This window comes from Anabrus simplex, chromosome 1 (assembly GCF_040414725.1).
Source record: "Anabrus simplex isolate iqAnaSimp1 chromosome 1, ASM4041472v1, whole genome shotgun sequence".
Taxonomy (NCBI): Eukaryota; Metazoa; Arthropoda; class Insecta; order Orthoptera; family Tettigoniidae; genus Anabrus; species Anabrus simplex.
This window is the reverse complement of record NC_090265.1, coordinates 1,363,991,430-1,364,017,989: the sequence shown is the minus strand read 5'-3', so window position 1 is coordinate 1,364,017,989 and position 26,560 is coordinate 1,363,991,430. Positions and strand designations below refer to the sequence as shown.

The 26,560-nt window shown below is 37.7% G+C and overlaps 1 protein-coding gene across 1 annotated transcript in view; it reads right to left on the bottom strand.

The window, feature by feature from the left end:
- Positions 1 to 26,560, bottom strand: part of LOC136859064 (uncharacterized) — a 792,234-nt gene that overhangs the window by 249,019 nt on the left and 516,655 nt on the right. The window contains exon 33 of the mRNA XM_068225768.1: positions 1,837 to 2,127. Within this exon, the coding sequence (XP_068081869.1) occupies positions 1,837 to 2,127 (291 nt within the window). The remainder of the gene's footprint in view (positions 1 to 1,836; positions 2,128 to 26,560) is intronic.

Below are 26,560 nucleotides of genomic sequence, written 5' to 3'. Positions count from 1 at the left end.
TGAAATCTGTTTGGGAAGACTCTTTGGAACTTACTCTTTGCAAGTCAGTGTTTATATGTTTGCTAGATTTTACGGCTTAGAATTACTGAAGGTACTTTCGTATACACATTTTTGTTACACACGGTGTTTTATGGAGACTCAGTGAAAAATCCACAGCCTGTTTCCAGTCATTTGACCGGGTCAGGAATGGAATTAATGAAGCCCCCATCTAGCGGCGAGGATAGGAATTGTGCCAGCTGCCGAAGCTTGTCGCACTCCTCTGGGGCAATGCTTAATGGCTGACAGATTAAATGATATAAGAGAGTGTTGCTGGAATGAAAGATGACAGGGAAACCCAGAGTACCCGGACATAAATCTGACCCACCTCCGCTTTGCCCAGCACAAATCTCACATGAAGTGACCGGTATTTGAACCACGAAACCCAGCGGTGAGATGCCGGCGTGCTGCCGCCTGAGCCAAGGAGGCTTTTTACGGAGACTCAGTACTGGAACAAAACTATAGAAATATACAATTATCATGGAACCGGAGCGGCGGCTGGAAGTGACTGAGCCGATAGGTGTGATGAAGGCAGCCTGCGTGGACTATCGGTTCTGGCTTTGTCTCGCATCGGAGTTTGTTTCGTGTTCCAGTGAGACCAATACCTGTGTGCAAAGTCAAGTGAGAATAAATGAAAAAAAAAATAGGCCTTATTATTATATTCCACATCAAGTGTTTATCTTCGTATGTCCGTACAGAATCCTCGCGTCCTGTTAAGAGATAATTTCAAGAATAATTCGCAGGTGTTCGAGATCCAAGTCGTGGAACGGACCATAGATTAGTTAATATATTTTCTGAATTGGAAAATATTACTGTAATGATAAGAAGTGAAGACGGCGTCGTACAGTGCTAACAGAAGGAACTCTTGAATGCATTTGACAATTCCTGATAAATTCTCCTAAGAAATCTCTTACCCGTCTTCATTAGCGAACGGAAATTTCTTTCGGTTCAGTACAAAGGGCTGCGAAGGTATTTTAGTTAAAACCCTATAAATGTACTGTGGTGAAAGAACATAAATCGGGTGCTCCTGTGTGTAGGATTAGGTTTAGTGAGTTGATTTTGAATAAAGAGCATGACGGAGAAATTGATCACAATCTAATTCTCTTCTCCGACGAAGAGTGGTTTCACGTACGTGGGACGTACATTTTCAGAAAGCTGATACTGGAGTGCCGAGAAACCTAATCTGCTCCATAAGAATCTCTTCATGACTGGAAATTCGGGGTGAGCGGTTCTAACGCGCATTATAAATTATCGGACTCTTAATCTAACTGGCTTTTGTATTACCCGGCGCAAACTATAATTCCCGCCGGCCTAAGCCTCGCCTGAGCTGTGGTTATGCAGTAATTGGATGACACACACTATATATTGCGTCAGTATAAATTGTATGTTCCTCAGTATTGCATTTTCTAACATGAACCCACAGCTTTCCAATCTAAGGAATGTTCTTGCCATTTGTTCTTACACAGTTTAAAGGACTTCAAGTACTAACGCATATTTTAATGCAAATTTATTCAGTGTTTGATTAAATCGATATTTAGAATTTTTTAATTCGAGACGTTTAGTATCTATGTTGGTAAAGATTCAATATTTTTGCTGGACTTTATGAAATAAGTGAAGGAAATCTGCTGTACACGTTTTGGGGTCAGACGAATTTTCATCGTTAAACCAAGTACTAGTACGAAACGATAGACATTTTCTACGGAAAAAGTTAATATTTCTTTTTGATGAGAAGCACAACAAAATGAAGGGTTCATATTCTTATTTGGAACTGGATGCATATAATTAGTTATTGTAGCTTACCCGTATATGATCATTCCCCAGTTTTCCATTGCACCACTGTAAGTGGGAATAACTACATGGTCCAGTTTCGGCAAGTTGTACGGTATTCCAGTGAATTCTTCCATAATCTTGAGAGATTCAGGACTGATGTTGAGAGTGAAATTTCCCTGTTCGACAATGCTGGGTTTGGACCAAAAACGAAACATCCCTGATTCAAGAACTTTGAAATCGGACACCATGAAAGCCACCAGATAGGTTGACATTATCACCGAAGGTTGGTAGATATCCCAGTAGCGGCCATTCAGAGCAGGGCTGTAACGGAAAATGGTTAAATTTCTTATATCAATGTAAATTGTCAACTTTTAGGTTCCATAAATAAAATTACAATAAACAAAGAAGAAATACACTATATCTTATTCTTGTGCTTAAAATTTGCTGATGTGTAGTTCTCGCAATTTTCTCTCCGTGTGTATGTATCTGTGCAAAACCTCGACACTAAAATGCTGTATAATTGCGTTGGTACTGTACCTGTCAAGACTGAACATTAAATACACTATTCGCAAGACCCACCTTAAACCTACTACTCCCCTAACAAGATCTTTTTCTCCCCCCCCCCCACACCCATCCGTCTTCTCCCCTCCAGACCTACCACATATAACATTTTATATCTCCTTCTCACAAGACTAACGTCTTTTACCACTGACTGATTTAATATTCATCAGTGTTAACATTTTTTATCAGGTATAAATTTCATACTAAGTGATTCAAATAAGTTCTCGACGCTCTGGTTGACGCATAGCATGTGTGAATGTTTTAAATGACTCTTTACTTTGGAAGCCTGTCGGAGCCTTCTATTAAACGGATGCACAAATATTACATATTGAAGAACCTTCTTTTATTCTTTGATTAGTGAGAGACTATATGCATACTTCAATGTGTTACTTCGCCAGATTTAATTATTATGCCATTGCTGTTCTGTTATGGCGATTTATCTTAACACACGGTGTGAATGGACGGTTAAAGATTTTTAATGATCATATTTCAATATGTATCTACAATAGTTTTGATTATTATGTCTTTGCTTATATATTTGTGATTCATTTTTTGGCTGAGGATGACATTTTATGTGTCGAAACCCGTCTTAAGTTGAATAAAAGTTATTAGTAAAAACGTACTTAGTACTGAATAGGTGGAACCTAATAGACATCTCATCTGAGATAACAAGATGTCAACGTAAGAATTTACCAGGGGGGTGCACTCAGCCGTGCGCAGAAGGTGTTTCATTTTCCACGTTTAATGCATGACGTCACAGTGGAACAGCTAGCCACGCTGGACCAGGGTAGATCGTCGCAAATCCTTCAGTTATCACATGTATCGGATGTATTTGTTTACGTTTACAGTGCGTGGGTGGGTGTTTAAAAGTGTGTCAGAGGACCTAGTTTCTTTTTTCGTTTGTGCTGTTCGACTTTAACTTACGTGGTACAAGGTATGAGATAATTGTGAATTGGGAAGCCGTAAAGTGTATTCACAGAGACATCGCTTAACAGGCGGTCGTGATGCAGTGACGACGTTTCTATTCTTCACAGTGCTCTAGAATTGTGACAAACAATGCCGGGCTGCGCTGTAGTAAACACCAAAGAAAGTGAAATAGTTTTGCATGCTTTCCCGCGTGATATTAAACTACAAAAGGTTTGGGTATCGAAGTGCTGCAGAAAAGACTCGGTAAATATTAAAAATGCTCGAATGTACTTTCTTCATTTTCAGCATTTAGACTACATAAGAGACTTGAGGTCTGAATTGTTAAATTTGCCTCGTAAGTGGGTGCTCGAACCCGGGGCTGTTCCCTCACTTATGTTGCCATGCATTAACACGAATGCTGGTTTAGTGAATAGGAATTATAACATGCCTGTAGTTAGTGCCTGCATGATCTCGCCTACTGCAGAAGAGAGGAAAGAGCGGTACGACAAACGAGCTCATGAGACTTTGAAATAATAAATAATAATGTTATTTGTTTTACGTCCCACTAACTACTTTTTAAGGTCTTCGGAGACGCCAAGGTGCCGGAATTTAGTCCCGCAGGAGTTCTTTTACGTGCTAGTAAATCTACCGACACGGGGCTGTCGTATTTGAGTACCTTCAAATACCACCGGACTGAGCCAGGATCGAACCTGCGAAGTTCGGGTTAGAAGGCCAGCGCCTTAACCATCTGAGCCACTCAGCCCGGCTTGAGACTTTGAAACAACTATCACCCATTAAGAGAACAGCTGACAAATACACTGACAGACAAGATAATCCTACTGCTACTTCAGAAAAGGACAACTTACTAAAAACTATTGCAGCTCTTGAAGCAAGAAACCCTCGGTTGTCTGATGTGAATATGAAATTAAAATTACGAAACAAAGGTCTTGCGAAGAAGCTGTCAATTTCACAAAGAAATGTTCACAAACTAAAGAAGAATATGGGTACTTTAGTGTCTGACCAAGTTAAACGAATATTGAGGAAAATATTTTCACCCAGCCAAATAAGACATCTGTTAAATGGATCTGAACGAGTTCAATGGAGTAAGGAGGACATTTGTAAAGCGATTGCTCTACGTGCTGTTTTTCATAAATGCTACATTTACTTGCGAGAAAAAATGGGATACCCTCTGCCTGCAGTTTCAACGCTAAGAACATGGATAAACCGCTCCTTTCGCTGTCGGCCAGGCATACTGCGAGACGTTCTACTTCTGATGAAAATGCAAGCTGAAAGACTGAGCGACAAAGAACGAATTTGCGTTGTATCATTCGATGAAATGAACATCGATAGCAGAATTTGTTATGACCAAGAAGAAGACAGAATAGTAGGCCCACATAGCAATGTTCTCGCTGTTATGGTAAGGGTTGTTTTCATCTTGGAAACAACCTGTCTACTTTGATTTTGACGTACAAATGATAGCCACGCTTCTGAAAAGAATAATATTGGCCTTAGAGTGCGTCCCGTATAGTGTTATAGCTACTGTACCAGACATGGGAGCCAAGAATGCATCTGTGCGGAAAGAACTTGAGGTAACATACCTAAACACTCATTTTCCTAATCCTCACAATGCGAGCAGAAATGTGTGGGTGTTTGCTGACGTACCTCATTTATTTAAGTTAATGAGAAATCACTTCTTGGACAAAGGTATTGTACTACCTTGCACAAAACCAGCAACGAAAAATGTGATTGAAAAATTATTGGTTCTGGATAGTGGTGAATTTAAAATGTGTCCTAAGCTTTCTCAGCATCATATGAATGTGGTAGGCAGGAAGCGACAGCGTGTACGATTAGCAGCTGAGTTGTTTTCTAACACAACAGCACAGGCTATCCGGTACTTGACGCCAGAAGAAGAACATGTCAGTGCGTTCATACAGCTTGCCGATGAGATACTAGACATTCTGAATTCTAGAATACCTGAGAGTGACAAACCACTTGCATGTGGGTTTGGCATTCATCGCTATGAACAGGAGAAATGCCTCACAGAATTTTATGAATGTTGTGAGAACACGCGTGTTGGCTCTGCGAAACATATGCTTTCCTTCCAACAAGGATTTTTGAAAAGTATCCGTTCCCTGCTTTGCCTTTTCAAAGACATGGAATCTTTCGGCGTTAAATACATTCTCACAGCATGTTTGAATCGAGATTGCCTGGAAAATTTCTTTTCGCGCCTAAGAGGTCTTGGACATTTTTACGATCATCCATCTCCACCTGATGTCAAAAATAGGATCAGACTGTTGTTGTTAGGAGCCAATTCCAGCGATATTCCTCTTTCCAATGTGTCACCTGTAGCTCCTGCCGAAGGAGGAGAATTTGTTATTTCGGCTATGTTTGGCAACATCCTCCCTGAGATGACTGAAGCTCTGGCGGTGACTGAGGGTGACAAAGATATTAATGACATTGAATTGTCAGCTGTTGATAGTGATGATCTATCCTTACGGGAAGATACTGACTGTAGTGTGGAGGGATTCAAATACGTTGCGGGGTTCATCGTACATCGCTGCCGAAAATTTGACAGGTCCCTGGGCACGCCTACAGGGGAGTTGTTGACACCGCCTGATGACCCAAGTCTGGGGTGGATACACGTGCTGTCTCGGGGAGGTTTGCTCGTCCCTTCCGATGATTGTGATGATCCGGTACTTGATGCCAGAGGAAGAACATGTTAGTGCGTTCATACAGCTTGCCGATGAGACACTAGACATTCTGAATTCTAGAATACCTGAGAGTGACTAGCCACTTGCATGTGGAAATGATCACTAAATTCGAAGTTCACGGACGAACAGATTTGAACAGGGAACCAGAAGTTGTGAACAATATGTTTGTGAAGCTGAAAAGCCGTTTTCCTGACGTCCATCCACAAGTCTTGAAATCATATGCTAAGATCCGAACCTTACTTCGTTTGCGTTGGTTGGCTGCAAAAGAGAAATCTAAAAAAATAGAGGCTGCCCGTAAGCGAAAAGCGAGAATGTGGCATTTATCAACAAAGTAAATGTTTTCAAGGTCAAGAAATGTTCGTGACCTATGTATTTGTTATTTTAAACTTCATGTGCAAAGCCACGGGAACTTTGCCTTTTGCGCAGAACTCGGAAAACAACTTATTTCATACCCTGTCTTAATTTCATCGACTACGATTCGAACTGTAGCCCTTTTGATAAAAATCGAGTAGGTAGTGAATATGCTAGACTGTGATACTCTTCTTGACTTATGTGAACGGAAAGAAAGACCAACCATTTATTTGATGCTTGTGTTCCAAGACTTGAAGTTATTACATATCACAATGTGTCCTGTAAGTTTTCACCGTGACGTGTTGAACAAATTAACAGTGTTTGTGATATAAAACAAACCCCCATCTGTCAGTCTCAGTGAGGTGCAGATTCCATGCATTTCTTCAACATCATCTTTATTGAGGTAAGAGTGAATATCAGTTAATATAAATCGTTTTATTTGTCCCGAATCTGTTGATTTAAACCTAACATGTCGCGCACTTCTAAGCACCTCTTATTTTGTAGCGCTACGATGTTACACATACTTTATCTTGTACAGAATATATGTTTCTATAGAATACATTGGATGACGTTCAAAAATTCTAAAATATCACTTCGGTAAATGATTAAAATGTGAAACATTGTGTTGTAAACAGGATAAGGTTTACAAGAACACAACTTATTTATTTGCTTCACATAGAAATTTACAGGAATAAACATAAAATTGTCTTGAAGCAAAGTAGATAATTAAGCTTGAGAGAGTTTCTGTTTCTATACACTATGTACACTTTGAATGTATTTACACTAGCTTCTATCTTGAAAAGATAGTTCGTAGGAATGTTCAGTTCGTGATAGTTGAAAACTATCAGTTTCACTAGCATTGATTAGGTAATAGAGTTCCTTCTAACTTGAAGTGTCTGAGTTCATGAGCTTGCACAGAATGACAGCTAAGTTCACAATTAGAGAATCTAATGTGTGTGTCGGAGCCTGAGTGAGATTGGGGATGTGTAGAGTACAGCATCGGGGCTCGACGTGGATGAAGGAATGGGAAATTGGAGCAGTGACCTGAGGTGAAACCTCATACTACCAGAATTCCGTCCACCTGGTCGAGACACATTTTTAAGAGGAGTAGCCTCCGTGTTCGACGTACAGTGTATTCTGGAGCAGGACACTGGGGAGAATCCTTGTGAGTGACAGACAGGGAGGTCCTTTTATACTGCACTCGACGAAACAGACACGCGCACTGAAGACTGCGCGTCGTGTCTCGAACTATCCACGCTTGCGTGCGTGCGGCTGGCTGGCGCTGAGCGGAGAGAGCGGAGGACATACAACACATTACCCGCGCGCTAATACAATCTGCCGTCAGCGGCTACCAGCGATGTTCCATGGGGACGTCACAGCGACAGCCAATGGCAGCCCGTAACGCGGAATGACTAGCCTTACTGTTCTCTATTAACCTTGGAATTTACTCTGTTTTACCGGCCGTGTCAGCTGACTTGGAGCTGCCTGTATAAACTTGACCGAGGGACGTAGCGTCAGCTGGAGAGGGTGCAGCGCGTGGACAGTGTTATTTCACTTTGTTGTACTCGCTACAAGCAAGGAACTGTATCACGTGACGGAGTGTAGCTTCACGCATAACATTTTCACCCCGATTATTCCCGAAATTAATTGTCATTAATCGTCAAGAAGGAGTGCTACAGCGAATAAGGATAAATCAGCTGAATACACCTTCCGTGTGTTGTTACTCTTCATTATCTACTGCGATACAATCATTCTATTCGCTACTCTGATTAGGTGTACTCTATTCACTCTCTACTCATTCATTGTCGAGGCAGCTAATATAAACATCGCATCTCCGTTCAACTACTCCACTCTGCTGTACGATACGGGACTGGTCATTGCTGTATCAACGATAGATTTTCGTCGATGGATATATCATTCTGGCCAGCATTTGCATATTAAATTATTCATCACATTGCTCAGTGCAATTTTCATTTTGCTTCGTTATGATTCGAGTTAAGTATTTTCCACGATGCAACATTTAACGTGGTAAAAACTGGTCGAAGCACATTCTAAAGTGTTTTGTTTGTTTCAGCTTACGGAAGAAGAAATCCAGGAGAACGTGTACAACATTTTGCGGGAACATCTAGGGATTACCATGTTCACCTTAATAGGAACACATGCAGTCTGTAGAGGCCTCCAGCGTAGGACGAAAACTTAAACATGTGCGCCTAAATGGAGACGCGGCCTGAACTGTAAAGTGGAGCATCCGGGGATGTGATAAACTGACCGAAGAATCAACTCCCGTCTACAAAATTTAAGAACAATTTTGTAATTTACTTCATTTCGGTACAATATAGTACGATTTTCCTTTCAGAATTAGTATTTACTATTGTTTGGAAGTAGTTTAGGATTCTCTACACTTCAATATTTATTTAGGTGACGGTATATTAGTAAATGACTGCTGTAGTTCTATGTTAAACTGTATGAGAATAGCAATCATCAAAGTGTAAGATTTCAACTGCAACCTTGTTAAATAAAAAGAAAATTACTAAAAATCAATGGCCTCTTCAATAACCAAGTAATGGATTAAATAATGAGGGAAGTAATATATGGATTATAATGAATTCACGTGTGGTATTAAACTTACTCTTCTTTATGAATTTAACACACAGTAAATTTTATCTGGTCATGGTCTTAATTTCACTAAACTGACGATTAAGATTAAGGATATAATAATAAATTATGGTAACCTTAAATTTTACATCAGGATGAATAGTAAACTATATAAAAGTGTGCTTAGTATTTAATTGACATACGTTGTTGATATATTTGCTAGAAGTGCGGATTAGTGCTCAATTCAACCGGTAGAATAATCGGAATGGGGTAATGCTCATTTTCAATAATTCGGAGGAGATAAATAGTTAAATGATATGTAAAAGAATTTTAATGAGTACGGGTTGCCGGATGAATGCAACCGTTGATAAGAGATAATAATCATTCAGAAATAGGCTCAACATATAATTAAATAAATTCCAGAGATCTATTAGCTCCCATGAATGTGTATGCAATGTGATTCACGACGTTAAAATAAAATGCCAGTGCTACAAAGTGAATTCACCTGTATTAAATCACAAACTAAAGAAGCTATGTAAGCGTAGGATGTGTAAATTGATCATTAAGTCCTGGGTTTGCGACAAAATAATCAACATTAAATATCAATGAGACCAGGAATCACGTAAATCCAAGTGTAATAAACGTATAACTCATGTATGCATTGTGTGGGTCATGTGTGTGGATTGCTGATGAGTATTATATTTCACCATGTGATATTTTTCATTGTTATTTCTGAACTTCACATGTTCTGTCACTGTGGAAGTATTAGATCCCTGTCATAGATAAGAATTTCTGAGGTGGTGGAAAGAATTAATTTTGTGGATTTGATGATGAACTTCAGTACTATAGTGATAGGATTTCCAGTAAAGGAATGTTAAATTCATAACAGAGAAAGGATAAATCAACGAAATAAGTAAACCAAACACTGAAATAAAGAAATGAAAAATGAAGTAAAATATTGAAAGAACGAAACAACGAATTTTTGGATCGTGTGAAGTCTATAAACGATATAAAACTGCAACAGATTAATGCGATTGAAGTGATGATATTAAGAGTAAATTATTGATTTGATTACACTTCGATAGGATCGTTAAAGTAATTAATTGAATGGGGTAATTAGGAATACATTTTATTTCTAAGTAAATAAACCTCCAGTTTAAATAAAATCAAGGACTATGATGTAAATAATAGTAATAATAATGAAAGGAAGGAATTTCACAATAGGAAATAGTAAACAGAAACTGAAATTAATTAACTTTCTCTAAAAATTAGTTACGGTAAATAAAAATATTTGAAGGTGTAAATAATTTAAATATTAAGGATTAGTATTATAATTGGAAATAATAATATAATAATATGAAGAATTTATTTCAAATGATGACTACGAATGGTTAAATAATTAAAGTTTGAGGGAAGTGGACGTGATCACATGGTAGATTAATATTTGTCTAATTTATTTCAAGGAATTAAGTTGAGTTTTGTAAATTTAGGAGATTATGTTGCGTAATTAAACTCATGATGAATTTAAATCAATGAAAAAGTTCTTAAAGTGATGTGATAGAATTGTGCTATTTTACAGAACGTCAGACTGAATGTTAGATTGGGTGAGATCATTCTCACGTAATTTAGATAACTCAGGAGTCGAAGTTAATTTATGTTGTTCTTTTTGTATTTCAGTAATCCTATGTCTGATGTCATTGTGTACTAGAGAGGAGGAAACCAACTATTTTGATCAGAATTGGAAAAAATTGTAAAATGTAAGATGTATAACAAAATTTAAAGGACTTTAAAACACCATGATCTACCATCAAGAAGTGAACTTTGTGATGCTATTTTTTATTTTATTTTATAGATGTAAATATTTTATTTTTTCAAGAGTGTCATTTGCCAAATGTTTATCCAAACCTCTTTTAAAATTAGAAAAATCTCTGATAACTATTAAACCGCACTACATGAACGGTCCACGATGAGATTTCTCGTATCTTCCGGAAAAAGGGGACAGTCAGTATGTATTCAAAATGAGTATCATTACGTGCTGTACATTTCTCAAAATATTTATGAATATCGAACGTGTTAATAAAAGAAGTTTGCCGTAAGGGCACAAAAGATTGCGTTATCTTCTCGTGTAATTCGGAAAAATTTATAGCTGGACCATCTCTCTTAAAAACTGGTTCTTTTAGCATGCCCGTCATGTAGGAATCTTGCGCTGTGAGATTCGGGGAGCAGTAAGTGTACGGGAATAGAGTTCTACGAGAAATTATGTGATCTCTTAAGTGTTGTTGCAGAAGGGTAAGTGACTTCCTCGCCGTGCAGCTGTAGCCCCATTTTGCTAGATCCCTTGTCGTTGGAGGGTCTGGCGCAACAAGAATGGCGCCATATAATGTGATGCTAGTGCAAAATTAGCTCCGGAGTTAAGAGTGATTAGCAAGTGAAATAGAGTAGAGATGTTCACAGAAAATTGTCTAATTTTGAATATTAATGTGTATAAAATTAGTTTGATTGGACAAGGTGCACGACCCGACATCTTACGTAGGGCAGTTGGAAACTGTTGTAATACACAAGAAAATAATAAAGAATCGGATATATCACTGGAAGAGCTGAACGATTATTGCGTATCATAACAATAATAATAATAATAATAATAATAATGTTATTTGCTTTACGTCCCAGTAACTACTTTTGCAGTTTTCGGAGACGCCGAGGTGCAGGAATTTAGTCCCGCAGGAGTTCTTTTACGTGTAAGTAAACCTACCGACACGAGGCTGACGTATTTGAGCACCTTCAAATAGCACCGAACTGAACCAGGATCGAACCTGCCAAGTTGGGGTCAGAAGGCCAGTGCCTCAACAGTCTGAGCCACTCAGTCCGGCCGTATTGCGTATCAACATGCACCGCATTGGATCGAAATGGAGAAAAAACTTCATTGTTGATATCTATAATAATCACAAGTATCAAATGAAAAGAAATTTATTTCATTTGCATTCCACCTTTTCAAGTTAGAGCTGCTCTCTGGAAAATAAAATCAGATGAAACTGGAGTTGGTACTGATACAGTAATGCTGCGGAAATTATTAGACCTAAACAGGCCCCCACTCATCTACGAGCTACGTTTTACCTTACAGAATGGCGGGTACCCCACGATGTGTAAAATGGCCCTGATACGTCCATTGGTAAGTAGCTATAATACAATGAACGCCGGCGACTACGATCCATTGACATCAATTTGACAGTAACTAAAGAACTAGATAATAGTGTTTAAAATCAAATCAAAAGTTATGTGAGTAAAAACCATACTCTAATAAAAACTTTTCGATAAGATTTTAGCAGGACCTATAGTAGGCCTACTTGTACTGCCTTACTTAAGTTGAATGATGACATAAGGCAAGGGATGGAAGAAAAACAACACTAATTGTCCTCCTCGAATTCATCAAGGTATTGGATTCCCTGGAGCACGAATTGTTACTTTCAAAACATTACAGATTAGTTTTTCAAATAATGCATTTAACTGAATGGACTCCTATTTATATAGCCGGCAGCAATGTGTTACCAGTAAAAGTGGCCGATCTACTTCGTGGCCGACCATGACAATAGGCGTTACTCAAATTTCTACATTTGAGCTTCTTCTTTTCTAACTGTACACAAATCATCTATTTAAAATTATTAAGTACAGCAGACATCACATATAAGCAGATGGCATGCAAATGTGCATTTATTGTGGACCAGATGACATTTTAGGAACAATAAAAAGAATAGGACTTTAAGCAATAAACAAATGGGCAGTAAATCATGAACTCTTACTCAACCCTGACAAATCCCAAACATTTCTTATAAAGCTAATCAAATGCTATTAACCGAAGCCGACCGAACAACTCTTCCACTGATGCGGATACAGAACAAAAGCAGAAATTCTTTATACGCTGGAATAGTAATGTCATGATATTTTGATTGTGACTGAAATTATAAATAGAACTCCAAAATGTTTCATAAGTTTGGAATTATTAAACCTATATTTAATTTAATAAAATCGGATCTGGACATAACACTATAATTAAGTACGTCTGCTATTCAAGCCGCGTCAAATACTTCAATCAATCAATCAATCAATCAATCAATCAATCAATCAATCAATCAATCAATCAATCAATCAATCAATCAATCAATCAATCAATCAATCAATCAATCAATCAATAAATCAATCAATCAATCAATTAAAACAAGTCATTGTCATTCTTATGAAATGAGTCTTCCCGCAAAGTTCGATATTGCATCTGCCCGAGACAACAATAATAGCTGGTTACCTGTATGTTCTTATTATATCTGGAAGATAATTCAACGACGAAACGACACGCAAGTTTATAATTATGCGTAACACTAATTTGCAATTGCAAAGTTTTTAACGCAAGTGAAGTGAACTATGAATTCGTAGCAGTTCAGATTATGATCATTATTGGTGAACTCGTACACATTTAAGTCATTCAATAGATCCGCCATTTTTAACTGGCAGTTAACATTTTATAAGGTACGTAGTAAGTGGAATATGTATAAATGCAACTTTGTGTACCTGATAAATGGAATTATTTAGCACTGTGTCTCCAAGAAAAGTGTATTTGAAATGAAATTTTCAAGAGCTATTATCGAGTGAGATAGATTATCATAGTGTGGCCTAGTGAAGTGAACATTAAAGAGTGTATAAATATTATTGTATTGGAAATAAGAATTAGTTGTAAGAATCTCACGTTGTAAAATTAATTGTAATTTATGTACTCGAAAGGCAAGTATTTCTCTATTATATTCCATTAATTTATCTTGGAGATATGTATAAATGGTTAACAATTTATGTTAAAAACGACTCTCAGTTTCAGGTGAAATGTCATCATGGATTCATACCATTTGATGTGTGGAGAACGATCCGAATATAACATGTCCGCTAAATAACACAATTAAGCGTGGGTAATTTGAGGATCATGGTTGAATAAGCAATCCATCATGTGATAACTGTTCCGGTTGATATGAGTGTTCTCCCTTCCTCTTTATTGTAAATAGTTACTTTATGAAGATTATTTTCCTTTTTCTTAATTGTTATATTCATGTAAATAGCATTTAATGGACAATGGATAAACCATAAGGGACCAATTTGAAGGAAACTATAACGTAATTTTAGCTACTTGATATCGAGAGAGTGAAATTTTGAATTCTTCGTAAACCAACCCGCGTAATGTTTTCATTTCAACATCATGGAAACTATATGGGATGTCATATCTGAGAGTTGATTGTGTACAATAAATGAGAATAGGAATCTGATTTGAATTACTTTAAACAGATTATTTGCTCTTCTTGTGCATGTACCTTACTGGGATACGAGTTTTGATCATCTATGATTACTAAGACAATAATGGTTGATCCGTAAAATTTAATAACCATGTATGAATATCTGAGGGGCTGCCTGGCCGAGGCGGTAAAGGCGTGCTCGGTTCGCCCAGAAGGACGTGGGTTCGAATCCCCGTCAAGAAGTCGTAAAATTTAAGAAACGATATTTCCACTTCCGGAGGTGCATATGGCCCTGAGGTTCACTCCGCTTACACCAAAAATGAGTACCAGGTTAATTCCTGGGGGCAAAGGCGGCCGGGCGTAGAGCTAACCACTCTACCCCATCCCGTGCCGAGGTTAACAATGGTGGAAGCCTTTACCTTCCACTCCTCCAAGGGCCTCCATGGCCTGTACGGAGGTGACTTTGCTTTGCTTTGCTTTTTGTATGAATATCTGAGATAATAAACGGGATGTGAACGTAGTAGTCACAAGAATGTAGTTTGCTCTTCCATTGATACTAATTAAGGGATGCATATTATGACACTATATGTATTCATAAGCCCTGATTACGAGAGGGATAGGTTCTTCGATACTGAAAATAAGCTAGCGATGTATAGTGAATGTCATGGAAGATAAAGGGATTGTGACATTATATATATATATTGTGCCCTTTTCCAGGCAACAACTGCGGTGAATTTCTTCCTTCTTCTGTGCGCCGGCTGCTCCTGTAATAAATGACATTTAAATGAGACTCACCGCTGCATGTAGACTCTTCTTCCTCAGTCGCGGACCGTCCGTGTATCCCCGAAGATAGGCCACACGTCGATCAGGGAGTGAGGAAATGAAGAGTTGGGGTAAACTAACTATAAATGACGGTACCCAAAGACTGAATTAAAATTTAAATAACAAACTGATTTATTGAATAAAATGCAAAGTGCCAAGATATGAAAATAAACTGGTGAAAATGTAAACAAAGTGTAATGAAATAGAAATTTAAAAAAAGATTGAAGATCTGCCTTATAATAACCCAATTATCTGCTTAATAAAATTGACTGAAGGTCAATCAAAATTAATAATATTCCAGGTTATGTTGACACTGTCTTCAAGACGATTACGTGAATAAATTCAAAACTCTGGTCAGAAAACACCTCATTTGAAATACTGAATTGTATTACAAGAAGAAAGTCTCTCAAAATAAATTTATGTAGTTGAATAATTAATTAATTAATTAGTTACGTCATCAAATCAACACTGACTCAGAGGTGTTTATCAAATATTTAAAACATGTGGCTTAGTTGTGAAACACCCAACTTTAAAATAATCGTGGACTGCACTAACCATGTGTAACAAATAAGGAATAATTCAAAGAAAACAGCCATGGACATTGTACTTCATTTACCACGTAACCACTGCCACATTCAAAACTACTCGTGGTTGAAAAAGGAAATTATTGACACATGAACCTGAGTGTTACAATCACTCATTTAATTATTTAAATTTCACCTGCATGACTGTGATAGTCTGGACGTCTTCAAAATATAAAGTAATTAGGCCAAGTGCCTCATGTTTACACTTCAAATGAAAGCGATCCTTGTACATTAAAATTTTACTTAATTCGCCGCTAACTCCATTTCATTACGAACTCATTATTTGTGGTACCACCACTAGATGGAGGCAGACCCCATCTTATTTACCTCATTCATTGCGGCAATTATAATACAACTGGTTTATTAAAGATCGCTTCATTTCCTAATTAAAATGTAGTGGATTTTTTTTAAAGGTTTGGTAATTACTGAATGTCTGGTATGAGCATACCACTACTACTATGAACCAATCGATGATCTCTTATCCTAACACATGAAATCTTATTTACATAATTAAACTTGTTAATGGAGAAACACTGCTCCAACAAAAGAAATACAGAAATCAAAACTAGCCTAACTACACCTATCTATTTACATCAAATCAAATACAAATAATTCACATACGATCGCATTCCACAAATGAACGGTAATAAAAGGTACACTAAGAAAGGATAACAAATAAACAAAACTAGATCCCAACATCGCTGCCTACTGAAATTAATAAGGATGAAATGCGCAAAATATCGGAGCTTACAGAAAAATTTACCCCGCTACGAGTAGCAAAATATTGTGAATTTGACGGCAATCTCTAACCTCAGACGACAAATGTCTGGCCATGACACTATTTAACCTTTATGGACAATAATTACTGCTATTCCATGTCATCCATGATTCTACATGACTATCAAAATGCACATTGATTCGTCGCTCTGCTCACATGTACTACGACTAGCATATTTGCCGAGCTTCTACTTTCCCTGGAATTATTTGAAACAAAATGCAGGCTTCTGCCTACAATCATAACCCATGTCGTAACATATTTAACACTCCTGGTTAAATTATTCATCTCTCAATTCTATTTACTCATCATTATTCTCGACGTAGTACTTCATAATACGGCCTCGCTCGTATCCGGCGGGCGAAATATCTGTCGTGCACATCTCTATTTCTTACGACAGTTCATGACATGGTCCAAATATCACATTTCCATTATCAACGTAGATCGTCAGGGATATTATTCATTTAGCTCGATCTCTAGATCATTCTCTGCTTCACATATCACAAATATCAGAGCTGACTCATCAATGGCCTCCTGTCACTAACTGTTTACTAAAAATGACGAGACTGCCTCTCAAAACACAGCTATAGAAAAAAATGTGTAACCGCAACTACACAGAAATAAATACTCGCGTCCACGAAAATCGCAAAATACACAGTATAAGGACTACCAGAAACGGTCATCTGAATGATGATTCCATAACATAAAACAAGCTGAATGCGCAAATCTCCAAATAAGCATTAAAATCAACAAGGCGGCGTCTACAAGATCACAACTCCAACAGAAATATCGCTCAAAACTGAAGTTATAATAACGTGATTATTATTATTATTATTATTATTATTATTATTATTATTATTATTATTATAAATCGGCATTACACTCATTGAGATCAAATAATATAGCATCCTAAACTGTCAAAGTGACTTACTACAAAATAATCCATAACAAATACGCAAACAAATCTACATAAAGGAAGTGCGCAAATAACCCTAGCTAAAAGTGCAAAAATTATTATTATTATTATTATTATTATTATTATTATTATTATTATTATTATTATTATTATTATGATTATTAAAATGTGAATTATTTACAATCCTACCTAACAGTCTAAGCTACATTTGATCATCGATTAGTCACAGTTCTACATATTTATTTCTACATTATTTTGTAGATGCTCATACCTGAGTGCTGGAGGCATGTTGGATCACCCTCCGGGCTCCGTCATGGTGAATTAGAATTCCATCTTGAAGCTGATGTGGTATTCCGAATTTTCACACACGCAAACTTGATACACTTTTATCATGGCGTTACACACGCTTACATTAACATAAACACTCGCATTTTCTCGCACTCCAGTGAAGATCATACAATCGCACTGCATAGACTCCTGACGTGAAGTCGAAAGTTTCCTCTCCGCTACCTGGCTGAAAAACACCTGCTGGTCTCCACACCGCTCTCTCAGCTTTGTTTACCTACAGCTCACCGGTTGTTCACCCCTTCGGAACATAACAGTTTGCTCAAGGTCTTTAACGCTGCGGCCTTTCATCAATGAAAAGACATTCTGCTCCCTGTCTGCTTTAACTAGTTTCTCCCCGAAAACATCTCGCTTGCCATAACAGTTTATTGTAAGCGGTAAAAGCAAGCTAAAGTACAGTTTCCAATGATGTGGAGAAATTTATGCTGATCGTCCTCCAAAAATGAAGAATAAAATAGCTTTCCAACAAATGTCAAACTACATGTGGATTAGAAAGGTTCTATGCAGCTACGCTGAAACATGGACTTGTCCGTCTCGATTAGCAATGTGAGTTCATTTAAGCCAAGTGTTGAAAGTGTAGCTATTGCCTGTTATCTCTGCATAAATTCAAAGTAAAGTAAAAGTTTGTTAAAGTGTTCATTTCTGAAATGTTACTCTCCCAAGTAAAATGCATGGCTCACTCGGATGCCATCAAGTGTCTTTGATCGCTTTCTTACCAGACAAAAGTAAAGTTCAAGGCTGACTAACTGAATTAGCTGACACACTCTAAACACACTGAAGATTCAACTAACCCACGAACACAGGATACGCACTGAACACACAGTCACTGAAGATTCACCACTCTGCTCGCTGGTTTTGTAATGAGTTCTCCCCCCACCTTGAAAATAGTTCTGTGGAAGGGATGTGGCGTAGTGATCTAGCACTTGGGAGCGCTTTATCATACATCCGTAGGTTAAAGCTTCAAAAATTATGTACAAAATCTTCCTAATTTCGGTCTGACTTACTTGTTATATTGCGCCGTGGGAAACGATCACAGGATAATCCACACGACGGCGCGCGTCACGGGCGTTATTTTCTTCCAGCGAATGGCTTCTTCCCGCCATGACAGTTCAATTCCTGGGCGATACTACTCCTCCGTGTAGAGCTAAAATTTTATTAATTAGCCACTAATTAACCACAGATTTGCACCGATAAATTTTCAAATAATATTAGGAAGTCAGGACACTGTTTTACACAACTCTTCCGGGCTCCAAATAGCGAAATACTGACTGTAGATTCCCGCTATGACAGGACATTCAAATTTGGAATTTTGTGATTGGCTGAGACGTTCGCGCTCTTCACAGCGTGGATGCTTCCATTTTCTCCCAAGGGTTGGTGGGTGCTATCGTTGTCTCCTTGTCCTGCTAAGTAGGTCAAGCCTCAACGCGTGATTTTCTCGTGAGAACCAAGTAGAAAGTTGCCACTCCTAGGCGGTACCATAAAATTTATTGGATGCAGTACTCAGGGCGGTTTACAAGTTGCTCGTGCTCTAAGAAGAGTTTCGAGGATTTCCTTGCCGACTGACTGGCGCCAGAATGTTCCTTTGTGACTGCTAGCTCACACAGCCTACTGTAGAATTCGATATGCGAAATATTCAGTTTTTAATTCATAAATTAATTACGTAAATTCGCTTATGGGTGCAATATATATCTTCGTGAAGTGATTATTGATGATACAGATGTTAAACAAGTAAAGTCTTTGTCATATATATATATAACGGTCATTGATAATAATGTCATATCTAGAATCGTCAGTGATATATTTAAGAGATGTAGACGGAATAGTATTGTCATATATGAGTGATTTGACATGATTTGACAGGAATCGTCAAAATAATTCAATAAACCAGTAAGTTATTTTATAGTGAGCTATTTTGTACATTAATTTCAGATCGAGTCAACTGATGTCCATATATTTATGTGGGTGTTTGTCATCTCATACTGGTCTTTACAGGTTCGAGGTGACGTCGATATTGGAGGAAATATCCAGACAGGAAAAATAACGAAATGTGCAAGGAAGGGCTGCTCTCTTTCCCCATACCATTCTAATGTATTCATTGAAGAAGCCATACTTAAGTTTGAGGAAAATACCAAATGAGTAAACGTAAATGGGCACCATATCCACATCATTCGGTTTGCAGATGGCATAGCAATTGTAGCAGACTCCGAGAGAGAGTTGTCTAAGATGCTGAGTGTATTGTCATCACCATTGTAGGATTCACGCTTAAACATTAAATTCAAGAAAACCAAGATATTAGTTGTGAGTAAACATCCTGAACGAATTCACATCAACATCAAGCTTACTGACAAGATAGCGGAACAAGTTACCAGTTTTCCTTATCTAGGAAACCTGATCACCAATGACAACCGGTGCATCAAAGAGATCGAATGGCGAATAGCGCTTGCCAAACAGGCGTTTATCAATAAGAGAAATCTTTTAAACACTGAAAATGTTGGAATTAGGAAGAAATTTATAATTTCTTTTGTATGGAGTGTGCTATTATATGGCTGTGAATCTCGGACAATCAGAGACCAGGGTTGGAAACTACTGGAAGCGTTTGAGAGCTGTGTCTGAAGACGAATGCTAAGGAATAAATGGATTGGAAAGAGAACAAACAAAAGGCGTCCTAGGAGAAATTCAAGGGAAGAGTGAACTGATGTTAACGATACAAAGAAGAAGAGCTAAATTCACTGGCCACATGTTGTGACACAAAACATTTCTTACCAATCTGCTGGAAGGAGAAATCACGGGGAAGAAAGGCCGAGGACGACCGAGGAAATAAATCTTTCAAGACTTGGCACAGAGTCTCCATTATGGTTCTTATTATGAAATGAAACGAGGAGCTGAGGACAGGAAATAATGGTTGCATAGACAAGGCATTGCCTTCAGACACTGATGATGATGAAACGTATTCCACCCGATATAGTTATTTATTTCACGTACGCAGATATCCAGTGTAATTCCATGACTGTATATTTCCAAATGGCTGTGATATATTTGAAACGGAAGGATATGATCATCTGTACATATGATGATAAAGTATTTAAGAATTCATATTGTAATTCGGAAACAAATCTTCCGAATTCTAATGCATGATTTGAGATGGTGATCGATAACTTAATTATTTTATAGTGAGCTATTTTGTCTATTAATTCCAGATGGAGCCAACTGATGTCCATATTTATGTGTGTGTTTGTCATTTCATAATGGTAGTTACAGGTTCGAGGTGACGTTGATATGTCCTCTTCTTGTATATTGTTGAGGTTTGGAATTCAGCATGGCAGCCGTTTGTTTACTTAACTAGCCTATAATTGGTTAAATTCTTAACATGGCTGTAGTTTATTAATATGAACATCATTTGCTATTTTTAGCATTGCCGCCACTTGTTTACATTTGTTTCTCATTGACTGCCTTGTTTACTTATGTTCATGTTGGCAAATTCCTTCATATTACGTCTGGTATACTTGTATGCATTTAGTTATATTAGTAACTGATTTTCATTCTGTCTTATTGAAGAATTATTTATGAGGAATATACTTATCGATAGTTTAATATTAAGGAATGAATAAACACCCACAAATACGTGTTTTAAGAAAAGAGAAAACCTATACATGTTATGATAATTATATCTCTAAACTATATGTATTGTGCCCTGACAGCAGTCCCTGTGACCATGCTGAAAATTTTAATTCGGTATCTCAGTGTTGGGTTAAGCCGCGGCGAAGCAATGCAGTCGGAGATCCATGAAGGCTCCACTCAAGGGACGTGCAAGTCCGACGAGTTGGGACACAGGTTAACTAAGTGGACTGTTATCATCGTGGCTTTTAACGTAGACTGTAATCATCATTTCTGCCTAAATTACGTGAATATTCCGCAATAGGGTATTAAGAGATCGAAGATATTGGCATATTCGACGAGACACATTGACCAACATTTTATCATATCTAAATTAAATAACTATCCTAATGTTCCTACGCTACTTTAAATGAGAACTCCGTAAAATGTTTTATTTTATGGAAGGATCTCCCGTTTAATGACTTAAAAATAACTTTAAATGCATCAACTACATTAAAAACAAATTATTGGCAACACAAACGGATATAAAAGGAAAATATTCTGTTAACTTGAAAATAAACACCTAACTTCAGGCTCTTGTTACAAATAAATACAACATCGACAATTGAAACAAAAGAGACAAAGTGTCCCTCTGCTGAAGGCTTACAAGGAAAGATCAGTTATCAATCTCGCATTTTTCAAAAATAAATCACTGGGAATTATAGAATCGTCCACTTCAGAATGTTATTTCCTACCCAAATATCTCATAATATTCCGTCATTTCTCCTTTAAAAATCATCGCACTATATGTCAGTATCTGTCTATCTAGCAACTTGAAAATTACCGTTATTCTAACTTCATAAAATCACCATAAATGCAATAGAAATGTTTGAAAAACACAGGATCGTAACATAATATGACATCCATCAAAATCATGCTTTACAAGACAGACTCGATCCTCCCGTACATTCATCGGTGACTGCACCTAGATAAAAAATCATCAAGTGACATTGCAACGTCTACGATAACCTTGTCTAACTACGTTGTTTCTGCGCCTCTGGATACCACTGCGATGTTGACCTGGAATACTACATTAGCACTAGGCGTCAACTCAAATGATCTACAAAATCCAACTAGCAAAGAAATGGTTTACTTACCATAGAAGATCATATTTCTTTTACGACATGACCTCAATATCTTTACGTTTCCAATTATCTTGCGAAGATCCTAAACATCCCTTTAATATCGTGTGCTCTGGTCAATCTTGTATTTAAATAGGATAAATGTGACGACCAACTACTAGTGTTCGTGAGTGCAACATCCTACAACATTATTCTAAAATACGGCCTCGTACCTAAATAAATTATTCATCACGACAACATCAAAATTCACGCATGACCAACTTAATTCCAACCGTCAATACCATCATCAGGACCTTCACATAACATCATCATAAAATTCGCAATCCTAATGACACGTCTATAATCATCACATCACTCTATTCACGTAAATATTTTCAAAGATCCTACCGTAACTAACACCTTATTACATCGCACAACTCGTCATGCACAGCGAATTCACAATACTAAAGAACAATCTATTCAAGCAATTACGTAAAATTACTAAATACGTTGCCGCATTAATTCCATATCACCACAATAGTATCACACTTCTATTATCAAACACTGTATTTCCACACAAGCACATAACATTTTGAAGACCACAGAATCGCACGTCGCAAAATACCGAGCTCCTCCGAGATATTCTGAGCTACTGGTTAAAATTAACGTTCATTACCATAACACCATTACGGTACCAATAACATCCATGTCGAAGAAACTTTCGCAAAACCTTGCTAGCAAACATTAAAGAAATCTCACACAACTATCGCATATTATCACAACGTAGTCTGGCTCACCACACTAGACGTAACGATCATAAATATTACAGCGCAATGTCCAACAATAACGGTCGCTTTCAAGTTAAAATTGTTCATGTCAAAATTGACAACAAAATAAATACTACTCTACAACTACAGTAAGCAATTACGTGGCGGAATATGTATAAGATATTCAAGTACTCATCCTGGGTTGTTGCTCCACGACGGTGTCACCTTCCGAGTTCAGCTCTCACTCAATAACATTATCAAGTATTGTCCATCACATTTCAGATCAGATCCTTTGAGGTCCCTCTATTTTAGTTGTTCATGTTGATACGTGCACACACAGCATCTGAATAATTATCTGATGACATTTCCATATTACCTGAAACTTAGAGATATCAATTAGAACAAGGTCATACACCTTAATACAATTTTAACAGTTCAAGCGATACACTTGCCTTTTCATTCAATAACAAGATATCTTGTTTTACAATATTGTATGTTTATAATATGCCAATATCTCTTTAGTAACTCCTTCAATACAATCTTTTCCCTATGAATTCTTGCTTCCGATCTTTCTGATGTGCAGATTGAGAGTATATCAACTTCTTCAGAGACAAAACAGATTCTACTACACCATAATAATTGCAGACGGTTTGCTTTTCAGAATTCTTCTCAGCTTCTAGCTCCCATATGTTTCTGACAATTGGAAACATTTGACACATAATGTAAGACGATCTCGTACAAATCAGCTGTACTAGTAAAGGAACTTATTTAATAATTGCCGCTTCGTATTTAGGTTAGTAATCGACAGTTTCCTTTCTTCATCTCGATCGCCGGATCGTGCGAGACTAGATGTACAAGGTATGGCCCTCTCATATAAATTTATTGTTTACATATTTCATGGCCCTCAGTAACATTCTGTCGCAGATATACTGCCGTTCATGCATTCCGGAAACTTTACTTGAAGAATACGTATTATTCATATAATCCTGCCCTATGTTTCACGATGTTTAGCTTTCTGCTAATATTTCCGAGATACCACGGGGTTTAGAGCTGGTTATCAATCTGCTGATATCTTCAATTCAGCGATGCCGTTCACGTAATTAGACAAATCGACTGCCTTCTAATTCATCTGGAGGTGTGATAACCGGATATAAGATTTCATTGACACCATTTCTCGACATAAGCTTCCAATGTGTTCACCAATCTCATCCTGACATACATTGGAAGGTTATATTCCTCCTCTACTCAAAAATGAAATTTCGTATGAAAGGAGAAATTTCATGTTCATACCAGATCTTATCATAATTCTTCTTCAATGAATTCTTCTTTTATCACGTCTGAAATGAACGAAAATAGCTCTGGTCTTGAGATACTGTTATACCATATCCTGTCTTCCAATCCTGTCTGAACTTCATCATTCGTCATCTGATCCGTCGGTCAGCGAATAAACATCCCAAGCATCTCCGTTTCTTTCGTCTTCCACGATGATATTGACTTCCTCCTCTTCAACGATCGGGAAACTGTACTGTTTAAGACTTGAAGCATTGAAAATAGCAATGTTGTTGGACTCCAAACTCTGTATTTTATATGCGTTATTGCCCAGTGCTTCAATAACCTTGAACGGCCCGATGTACAAATGTGCAAACTTGGAATAGAATTTTTCCGTAGGACAAGATACGGCTGGTTTTCTTACAAGAACATAGGTTCCAACCTCCAAAGGTTCTCGAAATTTTTTATGCCTTAACTTCTTTAGACGTTTTTCGGCTTGCCTTTTCATACACGCCTGAGCTTGCTTTATGTTCTCTTCGATGCTAGGACTTTCTTCGACTGGTCTAGCAATGATCTCGTTCCAGGGACGTCTTGGCTGCTCGTTCATGTGAAGAACGCTTGGAATATTGCCGATAGACTCGTGCCATGTAAAATTTATACAATCGGCTATTGTTGGTAAACAAGAGGTCCATGTCCAATGACGTTCATGGCAGAAAATCCTACAATATTTCGCAATTTCCTTCATGACCCTTTCAGCTGCATTGGACTCAGGGTGCCTTATGGAACTGAACCGATGTTGAATGTTCATTTTCCTTAAAGCTTCCGCAAATTCGTTTGACGTAAACTGTGTTCCATGGTCCGTTATTATGCATTTTGGTTTACCCATCTTTGGTATCGTTACTCTTTCTAAACTCCTAATTATGGACTTAGAGTTGGCCTTCCTAATGGGCTGAAGTGATACAAATTTTGACATCACATCGAGGACTACCAATACAAAACGGTTTCCACGTTTACCTACGGGTAAACTCCCATACAAATCCATGGCATATACTTCCCTAGGTCGGTCTGGTATTACGGCTATCGGTGGTTGATACAATAATACGGAGTTGTATTTCACCCTCTGGCATATATCACAGGTTTTTACTATTCTCCCTATGGTTCTCCGGAACCCAGTCCATGTGAAAGTCTCTCCTATTGTAGCCGCTAATTTATCTAGACCACCATGACCAATCATTCTATGGATGTACCATATGAGTTTACATCTTAATTTGCGTGGCACCACCACTCTTAATTTCTTCCGATCTTTGTCTATGTACTTATACAAGATGTTATTCGTCAGCACATAATCATTTATTTGATCTTCGGGTCCATCATCAGCTGACCTTCCTAGACAATATTCAATAATCTCTTTCAGAGATGAATCTTCAAGTTGCAACTCCGGCAATCGTTTTAAGCTTTCCAAGCATTCTTCATCCTCTTGAGTTATTTCAATAACATTGACCTCCAGAGGCTCTTCGGTTGGATTTCGGCTTAGACTGTCTGCCAACACATTACTTTTACCTGGGCAGAACTCAATTCTTAAATTAAATTGCTGCGCATAAAGTGCCCATCGTGATACTCTCTCGCTGGATAATGTGGTTTTTAACACAAACGTTAGTGCTTTATGGTCCGTCCTAATAACTACCGGATACCCATACACTATTTTCCTCCACTGTTGTAATGCGTAAACAATGGCCAACATCTCAAGCTCAGTGGTCGTATACTTAAGCTCATGGTTTCTTAATTTCCTACTAACAAAGGCCAAATAGTTTATATTATTCTCCCCATTACTCTCCTGATACAATACAGCTCCAACTCCAACTGCTGAGGCATCAGATTGAATGATAAACTCACGATCGAAGTCCGGATATCCAAGTTTTATACTGTTAGCTAGTAATTCCTTCGCGTTAACAAAAGCTCGATCATGACTCTCATTCCACCGCCAACGATTATTGGTCTTCAATAAATCTTGCAGGGGAGCTAATATCTCTGTATACCTTGGACAGTGGCTAGCGAAAAATCTTGTCATTCCCAAGAATTGTCGGATATGCTTAATCCTTCTGGGCTTCGGAAAGTTACATATGGCCTGTATCTTAACTGGGTTTGGTCTTATTCCAGTTCCATCAATTAC